General features: G+C 34.5%; 1 protein-coding gene across 6 annotated transcripts in view; it reads right to left on the bottom strand.

The window, feature by feature from the left end:
- Positions 1-13,312, bottom strand: part of KMT2E (lysine methyltransferase 2E) — a 97,755-nt gene that overhangs the window by 19,681 nt on the left and 64,762 nt on the right. For all 6 annotated transcript variants that reach the window (XM_032643934.1, XM_032643936.1, XM_032643935.1 and 3 more), the window contains 6 exons: positions 10,391-10,621; positions 10,142-10,272; positions 8,691-8,808; positions 7,584-7,693; positions 4,267-4,531; positions 3,224-3,322 (listed from right to left, as the gene is read on the bottom strand). In XM_032643934.1, coding sequence (XP_032499825.1) covers positions 3,224-3,322; positions 4,267-4,531; positions 7,584-7,693; positions 8,691-8,808; positions 10,142-10,272; positions 10,391-10,621 — 954 coding nt within the window. The remainder of the gene's footprint in view (positions 1-3,223; positions 3,323-4,266; positions 4,532-7,583; positions 7,694-8,690; positions 8,809-10,141; positions 10,273-10,390; positions 10,622-13,312) is intronic.

The following is a 13,312-nucleotide window of genomic DNA, read 5'->3' as shown; positions in this document are numbered from 1 at the left end:
ATTAGGTTGTATATGGAACTGCCATTTGTGTAGATAAAAACTATCAAATCAACAATTTCATATGGTTCAAGCTATACTACAAAAGGATGGGCTGAAGTATATTTGAATTTGGACATTACATGGTACGTATCTGGGAGGAAAGTCTGACTTTTTATATTTCAATCTCATAGATACACGTGAGAACTGGTATCTCCTATTATAATACTTTAAAGTCTGTCCCATCACAGGAGAAAATTTAAATCAGTTTGACCTAAGTTTCTCAGGAGTTGACCTATCTTTCCAATTACTGATGTTAACATAGCCAATATAAAAGGCAAACACTGGAGTAATAAAGGCTGATGAGTACTTAAACTTTTCGAAACAAAATATTTCAACCCACAAACACTAATACTTTGGGGAGTGGGAGGGGGCCATACCAGCCGCTTAAGAATTCTAGGGTGCATGCTTTTTTGCATTCTAGTCATTTGAGTATAGCAAAAATTCTATAATTAAAACATCCAGGCAAACATAGCAATTACAACTAACAACATTACAGTGACCTTGAAGGCTACAGGTTAAGGAGCCAAGGATTTTTAAATACTTACTTCAAAAGGGAACCCTCATGGGCTTCCCTGGTGGCGCAGTGGTTGGGAGTCCGCCTGCCGATGCAGGGGACAGGGGTTCGTGCCCCGGTCCGGGGGGATCCCGCGTGCCGCGGAGCGGCTGGGTCCGTGAGCCATGGCCGCAGAGCCTGCGCATCCGGAGCCTGTGCTCCGCAACGGGAGAGGCCACAGCAGTGAGAGGCCCGCGTACCGCAAAAAAAAAAAAAAAAAAAAAAAGGAACCCTCATACACTGTTTGCGGGAATGTAAATTGGTGCAGTCACTAAGGAAAACAGTATGGTGGTTCCTCAAAAAATTAAAAATAGGATCCAGCAATTCCACTTCTCAGTGTGTAAAGAAAACCACTAATTTGAAAACATACGTGTACCCCAATGTTCACAGCAGCATTATTTATAATTGCCAAGATATGGCAGCAACCTAAGTGTCCATCAACAGATGAATGGATAAAGATGTGACCAATATACACACATATATGTGTGTGTGTGTGTATTACACACACAAACACACACAATGGACTACTACTCAGCCATAAAAAAGGATGAAATTTTGCCATTTGCAGCAACATGGATGTGGAAGGCATTATGCTAAATGAAATAAGTCAGAGAAAGACAAATACTGTATGATATCTCTTATATGTGGAATCTAAAAAATACAACTAGTGAATATAAGAAAAAAGAAGCAGACTCACAGATATAGATAAACTAGTGGTTACCAGTGGGGAGAGGGAAGGGGGGGAGGGGAAGTATAGGGGTAGCAGATTAAGAGGTACAAACTACTAGGTATAAAATAAGCTACAAGGATATATTGTACAGCACAGGGAATATAGCCAATATTTTATAATAACTATAAATGGAGTATAACCTTTAAAAACAATCACTATTGTACGCCTGTAACTTATACAATATTGTACCTCAATACTTCAATAAAAAATATTTCATATCCCTTCAAAATACCAAATTCTAAATATTTACGTTTGTTTATTCCTATGAAAAATACTCAGCTGCACAACCACCTTAGTGGCATATATTAAAATGAATATGCTAAAACAGATATAAAAACATGAAGTATTCATTTATATTAATACAGCATACTAGTAGACAAAATCTGGACAAAACTGGATTCCCAAGTATGCCTTTTTGTCTATCTATCCAAAGTTCCATCATGTTCAACAAAAAGGCATTTCTCTTTCCTTCTGCCATCTCAAAATGAGGATGTTCTAAGTTCCACTAACTTTCTCAGCACTGAAAGAAGGAAGTATTTAAAAAGTAGCCCCAGAGTCATATAACAAACCTCCAGGTTTGAGTTTTCTTTTTTCCTCTCATTTCTCTCCCCTCAAAAGCACTGTTATAGCCCTTAAAGCCGTATTTGTATCAGACGCATGCCTCATACAGAAACCACTCATACCCTAAAGTGATCTTCTAAAAGTTTCTGCAGGATTATTGCAAAGACAAGGCTGTGGCAATTGTGGAATGAACTGGCCGATATTGAACATCTAGTCAAGAAAGGGCCATAGGTAATTTGGGTAGGTACAGGTAATTTATTAGATGTAACCCAATCTTGAAAAAGGTTCAAGATAATTCCTTTTAGAGGAAGAACTCCTTTTTCTTTATAAGCAACCTCCTCCAATATTTTCTCCTATATTTGTTTTTCTTCTCTCCTGTTCCTAACACTACCCTGTCCCATCAGAGCAGTGCTTCTGAAATCCTGAGGCTGTGAAACAGTTCTGCATTGCTTTTGCAATTTTGAACATCAACAATACATCAGTGTTAGAGGAATGACCATCAAGGCAATAAGAGAGAGTTACATTTAAGCAGGCCTACAATGACCAAAATCCAAAGATCCTACCGCTAAGTATATGACACCTGAGGGTCCATGAAATACATGAAAATCACTAAAACAGGAAACAAGGGAGCATATAAAATAAAGGGGAGTGGGGAAAGCCCATACTAAGATCATCAGTTGGTATATAAAGTCATTTTCAAATCTTAAGGCAAACTATATCTTAATGTCTTCTTAACTGGCCTAGACATTGTATCAATTGCTAAATTACCATGGATTTTTAAGAAAATATCTTGTCCTAGTTTTTATACAGGTTAAGATATTTCAAATAAATAGTACAGGGAGTGTAAATACTAAACTTATTTTAATGAAAACGTTATTTTATGATAGCAGTATGAAATGTAAAAATAGCAGCTGCCAAACAGTGGGTTTTCTTCTTTTTCGCATAAGCCATTTATTTAGTGCTATTATAAGCTTTAAAATTCCATTTTTGTTTTACATTAAATTATGAAGAGAAAGGATACATTTAGTTAATGAAAAACATTTTGAACAGTAATTCTGGCATTAAAATTAATAGTACTCTGCTTCAAAAATGTTAAAAATTTCTTAAATGTCAGAAATTCTAAATTGTCTAATGAACACACAGTGAAAATACAAAAGATTAGTGGAAGTTACTTGAATGGTAATGACAAAGCCAAATGAAATGCTCAGGGACACATCATGTTTGCTAACTTCAAAGAACAAGGTAAAGGCCCTCCTAAAGGCAGCAGCAAGTATTTTGGGACGAGCAGTGTCACTAAACCCAAGTGACAGAAGGAAGCTGCTACCGGCCTTCCAACTTACCATCTTCCTTCTCCTTTCTGCAATCTGTTCCTCTGACTCCATTTCTACTTCATTGCTAATGGGAGTTTTTTCTTCTATATCATCAATAAAATCTGGTTCCTGAAAGATGGAAATGACTGCTTTATAGAAACTACTACTCCATCTACAAACCAGAGGCACAGAACCATGTATTTTAAATGTCTTTCAACCAGAACTAATTAAACATAAAAATTACGAGAGTACTTAAATCCATTTCAGAAACTTAAAACTGGTTCTAAATTCAGGAAACTTTTCAAAATCATGCAATCAAATAATTTTGTTTTTCAAAGTTCTAGTCAATAATGTTCTTTATCAGTAGAGTCCGCAAAGCCTTAAGTTTATATTCTTACTAACACATAAACATATAAATTATTTCACATAACCCAGCGCCTACAAATACCAAGTGCTTAATAAAGGTTTGTTCAATTTAACACTTAAGGGAAACTACCCTTAGAAGATAAGACACTGGAGACGAATAAAAGCTTACTTAATCTTCACATTTAAAAGGTCCCGCCTAACTAACTTCCATTTGTTTAAAGGGCATATAACAAAATACTTCCTGGTGAAGCGGAAGTACAGGCCAAACTCTTTCCTCAAATTTATCTTATGTGTTTTTAAAATAACTTCCTCTCAAAAATCATATGTCCACCCCTATAGAATTGATTTCATTATGTCCCAAATATTAAAGGAAAGGAATCATTATGGCTTAAGACTTTAAATAAGAACATTTATTACAAACATAAGGACAGTGCCATCTGGAAGAATTTTTTTAATTACCCAGTCTTAAGGAAAATCTTGTATTCAATTCTACAAGGATTTGCTGGGTGAGCTGTTTCTTAAAAGTTTAACAAATATTGTACAAATTCTAGCAGAACCTGTAGTTTACATTTATAAGTACTTCATTAAATAAGAGAATGACTTAAAAAGTTTAAGCCATTTTATATAAAAAATAGGATAAAATATGACAAATTAATTTTCTTCTCTTAACTTCTTCCATCAAGAATCAGTAGAGCATAGTTCAGTACCTGATTATTTGACACCGATAGTCTCAGAGGAGAAAGCTTTCTCTGTTTAGTTTCCGGGCTCTTCATTTTGTTCGCTGTCCCTTCACAATCCAAAGTAATATTCTGATTTTGTGTATCTTTTTCTTTTGAAATATCCTTTTCTTTTTTTCCTTTCTTCCTTCTGGTCTCATAACCACTATTGATGTTTTCCGTGGATTCAGAACTACGTTTCAGAACAGGGCACTCTGGATTTTCTTTGAGGCATGCACAATCCACCTTGTACTTACTGGAAAGAAAACCAGTTAAATATTTGTTCAAGATATAGACTGTAATATTTTCTAATCCATTTTAAGCTACACCTCCACAAAACTGTATGCTATTACTAATTATAAGCAATCGTTTTTGCTAATTTTCATTCCTTGTAACTATGACAAAATAAATTTTCTCATAAAAACAATATAATAATTAGAAGTTGATTTCTGACCAGAGATTGGTCATAATCATAAGGATAACCAGTGATGGGTTTCAGAAGGAAAAAACTCCAATAAATTAAAACTGAGTCTTTTTAAGTCAAATGATACCATGGCATATTTTAAGGCAAAAACCCCAGGTTACCTCAGAGTGCTATAAAGTGTATATGCAGAATATGATAAAATACTCTAAATCTGACCTAAATAAAAAATGCTAGGTACAATAAATACCAAACCTTAACTAGTTTGTCTTATACTTTAAGGAATGATTTCAATAACCAGGGTTCTTTAAAAAGCTACCTTGAAAAAACTGAATGTCATGTTTGCCTTTGCCCTTAGGTATTCCCTCTTTCAAATAAACGGAAGCTTGAAAAATAATTGCACTACCTCTCATCTTCACAGTAGTGATAATTATTACTCCTATTTTACAGATGAGATTAAAGCTCAGAAGGTCAGTATCTTGTCCAAAGTCACACATTAAGTGCTAGGGATGACATTCAAATACAGGTCTGAGTCCAAAGCCCACACTTTTCAGCTCTTCAGTATTTCTTAACTCTCTACCCTCTTGTCTACCACCAAGAGTCAGTTCATCTCTAGGATATAGGCTGAATGCCCAAACCAGAGTTAAATAATAACAGAAGACTCCCACTTTGCATGTTTTGAGTAGTTTGTTCATAATAAAAAATAATTTACTTTTCCAAGTTTCTAATACGCCTAACTCATTCACTTTCAACACTGGTAGAAAGCTACAAGTCAAACTGTCTAATTCTGTGAATCGGGTAGAACTCAAACATCATGGTCTACCCCTCACCTCTCCAAATCAGGCAGTAACAGAAACTAGCTGGAAACTTTTTCTAGATATTTTCTTTGATTTTAGGACAACAGAACTGCAAATAATAATGATGACAACTGCTAATATTTATTCAGCACTTATTTTGTATCAAGAATGGTTTTAAACCCTTTACATGTGTTAACTCAATCTTCGAAATATTCCTGTTAGGTATTATTTTTCTCATATTATAATGAGGTAATGAGGCAGAGAGAGATGACAAAATTGGTCCAAGGTTACATAACTAATATAAGTGACCGAGCTAGGATCTGAAAGCAGAGAGTCAGATTATAAAAAGCTTATATTTTTAACCACTGTGGGAAACGGTCCCCCAAAGCAATGAGCAAAGAGCTATTATGCTCAATTTTCCATCTTGGTGGTGGGGCGGAGAAAGAGCTAAAAAGGAAACACTTTAGTTATCAGGATAAATCTGACTCCAACAATCAAGCAGAGATGCATATACTGAAGGAAGAGGGATTTCATTGACAGAAAACATAATGGACATTAAAAACGTCTGCATGTAAAATGGATACCACACAAACTTTTAAAAATAAAATACAGGAGGATATGAACTGAAATCCTTATAACCCAAAAGATTATAGAATATATAAAGAAGTGCCTCCACCCACATCGGTTTAAAAAAAAAGACTACCCAGCAGAAAAATGAACAGATGATGAGACAAGTCATAAGAGAGGAATCCAAATGACAAATGAATATATAAAAGGATCTTTGGGCTCTTAAAATAATCATGGAAGATGGTAATTACAAATATAAAAAGATACTATCTCACACAGATTAACATCGATTTTTAAAGTACAGTAAAGAAGCGTTGCAAGGAAGTGAAGCTATGGGAGTATAAACTGGTCATTCACCCACGTCTGGTAAAAACTGAGGCTGTACACATTCTACAACCCAGCAATTCCACCTCTACGTCCCTATCATGGAGAGAACATGTACACATGCAGCATTTTTTGTAAATCTAAAGGTCCACCAATAGTGGAATGGATAAATGCCATCAGCAGTGAAAATAAATGAATTAGAGCTACACATAACAAAAGAACTGAATCTCACAAAAGTAATGAATGAGAAAAGATGAATGCAAAATAATACAGATTATAATTTCCATAAATTCTTAAAATATACAAAACTACTCCATACTATTTAGGGACATCTACAGACATAGTAAAAATGTTAAACTCATAAAAATGTTAAACTCACCAAATTAAAGATGGCAGTTATCTCTGGTAAAAGACAGAGGATAGACGCAATCGGGCTGCTAAACATATGGGCCTTTAATGGATAATGTTTTGCTTCTTAATTTGGAAATGAGGCACATGGACTTTTTTTTTTTTTTTTGGCCACGCGGTTCGTAGGATCTCAGTTCACCGACCACGGATTGAACTCAGGCCACTTAAGTGAAAGCACGGAGTCCTAACCATCAGGGAACTCCCTACATGGACTTTTGTATTACTATTTTTTACAGTAAAATTTTTAAAATTTAAATTGCAGTTTCTCTACTCAGAATTAACTTTTCTTAGTGTTAATCAACTCTTCTTTAGTGTTTCAGAACAACAGGTCTCAGAGTTTCCTCGTACGATCGCCAACAAACCCTTTCAATTTATACTGCAAAGAAACTTTGGCACAATTTCCTTTCTTCTGAGGGGCAATAAGTGAAATTATCCATTTCTACTGATTAACCAAATTAATTGAATGAGTAAAACTCTACACTCTACCTAAAATACAAGAAAGAAAAGAAGGAAAATATTCTCACATAAACAAGGTCAGTATTGCTCAATTAGGATTACTAATTATTATACTATGTGCATTACATTACAATAATAAGAAAAGTTTGGAAGAGCAAAGCAACCATGCTGTAATGGAAGCTGATATCAGAATGCTTGTTTCCAAGTATTTTTAATTGCCTAATGGTAAATAAAAATAGAAAGCTAAAGAAGTAATGACAATACCTACATTTTTATAAGGACATTAAGGAATTATTTCAAAACAACAGGTATCATATTTACAGACTTGAACTTACCAATTCCCATAGTCAAAATCAAAGGCAATAGTAATTTCAGTTCCCTTTGGAATACTTTGTACAGAATAAATGTAAAGATGTATGGTTCCATCCTCAATTTCATGCCTCACCTGTTAGTTAAAAGAATAATTTTGTATTTCCATAAATATATGTCTCTATAAATTATTTTCTACCTTTAGAAGCATCTCATCTTGCAATTTTGAAAACTATTCTTTTCAAAGTAATTCACAAATACAACATGGAAAATATGCCATTAATTACAAGACTTGTACCTAAATCAGTGGTTATCAACTGGGAAGGAGGTACACATCTATGCAAGTTTGATGCAGGCTCTAGGAGCATCGAAAAGAAAATAACTCTATTTCATCAATTCTATGGTGCATATTTTTTCCCCTTTTAAAATCTGTGAAATTGGGAGTTTTACAAGTGATGGCATCTTTGATTTAATGAAACGCATTAATGGTACAGTTTATAAATATATAGTTAAAGTACAGTTTAACACTATACTTTTCTGTGATATACACTGTTCTAGGTACTCTACATGTATTAACTCCTTTAGTCCACATAACATCTTTTTACAGATAAAACTGAAGCACAGACAAGGTTACAAAGCTAGTAAGTCAAAAAGAAGACATGAATCTGTAAGTCTTGCTTCAAAACCTACACTTAACTGTAACATTATATAACTAGAAAACATTTATTTTGGTATGTGAAAAACAAAACCAGAAATATTATTTTATACACTACTTCTAAAACATAATTTACTACAGCACATATAAAATCTACTTTAGTTTTCAGCTTCGTCATCTACCTTGATCAAATCAGAGCATATATTTGACTCATAAATAGAGCTTCCAGAATAAACAGAGAAGTCCAGTATTTTCTCTTACAAGTAACATCACAATTTCTTCAATGCTCAAAGTAACCTGAGACCTCACAGCCAGTTATCACCTAAATTTTCGTAATGGAAAGATGTTGGGCAGTATAAAATGCATCAACAACTAAAAACTGTTGGTCTGTTTTAGGCCACCAGACTTTTTTGTGCTTAATACTCAGATTCCACACACTCCCTACCCCTGCCTCCCCAAAGGATTTCTATAAGCTTACCTCTGCATTCGGTGTACAGGAACGCCTAATGAACCGAGCTTCATTCCCAAAAGTCCTTGCATCAACACACATTTCTAGACCATGAAATTTAGAATAGAATAAAACAAAAGGGTATGGTCTACAAAAAAAGAAATGCATTAGAAACTATTAACATTTTGAATTTAAGAAATTTCTAAAAGACTCATAGTAAGTAGGGAGGCCAAGATTTGAATATACGCAGTCTGATACCAGAACCCATTCTTAACCACTAGGCTAATTCATGCTAATAAGATTTTTACCTGCTCATATAACCTTACCTAAACCAAAGACAATTAATTCAGGTGGGAATTCAAATTTACAAAGAATGATAAAAAGGGAGTGACTACTGCCTTTACATAAGGATTCATAATGAGATGCCATTAAAGTTCCTATCAGTGCATTTACGTGTTTGATTTACAGCACTGTTTCAGATCAAATCTGCTATATGAAAGGGAAAGATTCTTGTATATCTTTCATAACTTAAGTAACTCAGTTATAAACAATACGAAATATTTTAAATAATTATAGCATATAGGCTGAGAATGTTATTTCCCTAGAGATGCAAACATATTTCTCGACCTCAGGGAAGCGATGGCTATCACAAGATCACATCAATTCCCACCCCCAAAATCACAAATGATAGAAGAGGGCTCCAAAGTCCTTCCAGTACCAAGAAAGTCGGAGTTCAAAGTGATGACAATAATGTAAGACCAAATCTAACATCCTCTGATAAAAAAAGGACGTGGTCACCAGTGGTCTTTGCAGGTTCTAGCAATTATAAGGAATTAGGAAAGGTCCTAGATGGAAAGGGTTCCTTATAATCTCAGGTAATCAGACTTTTTCATTAATGTCCACCTATATTGCTACAGTTTATCTTTGAAGTAGATTGTTTTAGGAGTGTCAGCACGATAGGGATGGGTAAGAGACTAAGGAATAGGGACTTCCCTGGTGGCGCAGTGGTTAAGAAGCCACCTGCCAATGCAGGGGACACGGGTTTGATCCCTAGTCCAGGAAGATCCCACATGCCGCGGAGCAACTAAGCCCATGTGCCACAACTGAGCCTGTGCTCTAGAGCCCGTGAGCCACAACTACTGAGCCCATGAGCCACAACTACTGAAGCCCACGTGCCTAGAGCCCGTGCTCTGCAACAAGAGAAGCCACCGCAATGAGGCGCCCGCACACAGCAACAAAGAGTAGTCCCCGCTCGCCACAACTAGAGAAAACCCACACATAGCAATGAAGACCCAACGCAAGCAAAAATAAATTAATTAATTTTAAAAGAGACTAAGGAATATATCTGCATCTACAGTTTTAAATATTAAAATAATCCCTTAGAAAACAAAATACACATAAACAATAGCTTTGTGCTTAAAATAGCCAAAAATTCAATACTTAACTACAGAAAACTAACATGGAGAAATAAATGAATATACCTCTTAAAGAAATATCCATTTGCTTCAAACTGTTCTCTTAACATAAACTTCCCTCTGTATTCAATGATAAGTGCATCAGGAGGCAAATCTTTTGCAGATTTCAGAATTTTCTTATTTTTTTGTATATGGCTCTACAATCAGAGAAAAGTTGAGATTAACTAAAACCAGACTGCTTTCAGTCTAAGTACTTAAGATATACAGTAGAAAAAGGTTTTTGTTTTATCATCTCTTGGCAAATGATATATTTACCTCTACAGGAGGTTTGAAGATCAAATTATTGGTATTCAAATCTGATTTATTTATCTCTTTTTTGTCATTTCCGTTGCCCAGTCTCAGAGCTATTCTTTGTGCCTCCCTCTGAACACCCTCACTATATTGGTTATTATTTGCCTCTTCGTATCGATCCATCCATGCTTTAATTTTTGTCTCCCATCCAAAATTTGAACCATCAGACGAAGGATCAATCTCTGGAGCTGAGCCCTAAAATCATAGCAAACTAAGCATTAATATCTGGATTTTAAGTATTTACACACACACACACACACACACACACACACACACACACACACACACACAATATGACAATCTATATAAAAGAATACAATATAAACCAGAAATAATGATAGGCTTTCTAAGTTGGTCCTAGTAGGAAAAAGAAAAAAAAAAAGACCATAAGTGAGCAGCTTAATACATTTTTATACTGATGCCAGACACACGAGTTGGAAAACTGAAGGAAGCAGAGTTAAGTTGAATAGCAGAAGTTGAAGCTTCACTACTGTAGCCAAATGGAGGCTTTCAATAAAACTGAAAATACCCAAAACTTTGGAGTCACTGTCAGCTAACGGTTAAAAAAAGATAGCGTGTAATAATTTTTTTGAGACTGCCAATATCTACTCTGTACTCACAGTTCTATTTAACCAGAATAAATTTGCAATTATTATGTAAACTATACATACTACATATTAAGTATAAACTTATTTTCTGATATAATACTTCAACTTTTAACATGTTTTATAATAAAAATATACTTTGATATCTTAATTTTGTATAATTCCAAGATCTATAATCAACTGTCCACATGATAAATTCAACATGAGAATAAAATGTCTCACAAAATAAAGACCTTTAAGCTTAAGTGCTTGCTCCTCCTCATACCCCCTATTAAAAATCTGTAAGATAAGATTGCTAAGTGCCAAAATGCAGCAAGATGTTTTTTGATCCATCTTTTAGAGTAATGAAAATAAAAACAAAAATAAACAAATGGGACCTAATTAAACTTAAAAACTTTTGCACACCAAAGGAAACCAAGAACAAAACGAAAAGACAACCTACAGAATGGGAGAAAGTCTTTGCAAACAAGGTGACCAACAAGGGATTAACCTCCAGAGTATACAAACAGCTCATGCGGCTCAATATCAAAAAAACTAACAACCCAATCAAAAAATGGGCGGACGACCTAAATAGATGGACAAGAGGCACATGAAAAGATGCTCAACATCGCTAATTATTAGAGAAATGCAAATCAAAACTACAATGAGGTATCACCTCTCACCAATCAGAATGGCCATCATCAAAAATTCTACAAACAATAAATGCTGGAGAGGGTGTGGAGAAAAGGGAACCCTCTTGCACTGTTGGTGGGAATGTAAATTGGTACAGCCACTATGGAGAACAGTATGGAGGTTCCTTAAAAAACTGAAAATAGAGCTACCACACGATCCAGCAATCCTACTCCTGGGCATACGTCTGCAGAAAACCATAGTTCGAAAAGATACATGCACCCCATTGTTCACTGCAGCACTATATACAATAGCCAGGACATGGACAACCTAAATGTCCATCGATGGATGAATGGATAAAGAAGAGGTGGTACATACATACAATGGAATATTACTCAGCCATAGAAAGAACAAAATAATGCCATTTGCAGCAACATGGATGGATCTAGAGATTGTCAGACTGAGTGAAGTAAGTCAAAGAGAAAGACAAATGTCATACGATACCGCTTGTATGTGGAATCTAAAACAATGGTACAAATGAACTAATTTACAAAACAGAAATAGAGTCACAGATGCAGAAAACAAACTTATGGTTTGGTTACCAAGGGGGAAAGGGGGGAGGGATAAATTGGGACATTAGGATTGACGTATACACACTACTATATATAAAATAGATAACTAATAAGGACCTACTGTATAGCACAGGCAACTCTACTCAGTACTCTGTAATGACTTATATGGGAAAAGAATCTAAAAAAGAGTGGATATACGTATATGTATAACTGATTCACTTTGCTGTACAGCAGAAACTAACACAACATTGTAAATCAACAATACTCTAATAAAAATTTTTTTAAAAAAGAAAAAGAATGCTAAATGCCAAGCAGTGAAAAGTTACAACCTCTCAATAGGTTTTAGGAAACAAAAAGGGAATCCTTTTCTCATTGGAATGCAACTTAGAGAAAGGCATAATTACCACACATTTAAAAAGTTTATTAAAGCCTGGACTCCCTCAATTAATTATTTGCAGTCTTAGGACGAAAATCAATTAATGCAGATAACAAAAACATATATCTTATCCATAGCATAATTCAAATTTATAATGGATTTATTAACACAAGAAGTTTCAATTTAGTTGTTTGCAAATGCTGTTCATCAATTCTTCTACAGAACGGAACACCTTTATGAGAAGATAGATTATTTCTATACTGTGTACAACCTACCATAACTGTGAAATTTAAAAATCACATATAGATTTCATGAAAATTCTTATATATGCTGCTAGACATGTACATGTGTATGGTAACACTTACTAAAATTTACCATCAGTCTACCTTCCATATAGGTAACTAATCTTTATTACAAAAAGTATTCTTTTCTATAATGAAACAAACGATAGTAAGTTGCTCAACTATTTGATAGGGGTAGGTTTCTTTTACCAACTGATCTTTTACGGAATTATATATTCTACATTATAATGACCACTTGATAAAGAACAGATTTTTACAGAAATATGAAACATCACATATTTTGGGGCCTTTATTTATTTTTTTTTATTTTTCAGAATTTTCCATAGTGAATATGGCTTATATAATACAAAAATGTTTTTCAAATACTATATACAGACACAGAAGTTTACAATCACTTTTTTACTACCCCTATTTATTTGTTT

Source organism: Phocoena sinus, chromosome 9 (genome assembly GCF_008692025.1).
Source record: "Phocoena sinus isolate mPhoSin1 chromosome 9, mPhoSin1.pri, whole genome shotgun sequence".
Taxonomy (NCBI): Eukaryota; Metazoa; Chordata; class Mammalia; order Artiodactyla; family Phocoenidae; genus Phocoena; species Phocoena sinus.
Note: the sequence above shows the minus strand (reverse complement) of the source record. Positions and strands in the feature narration are given on the sequence as shown.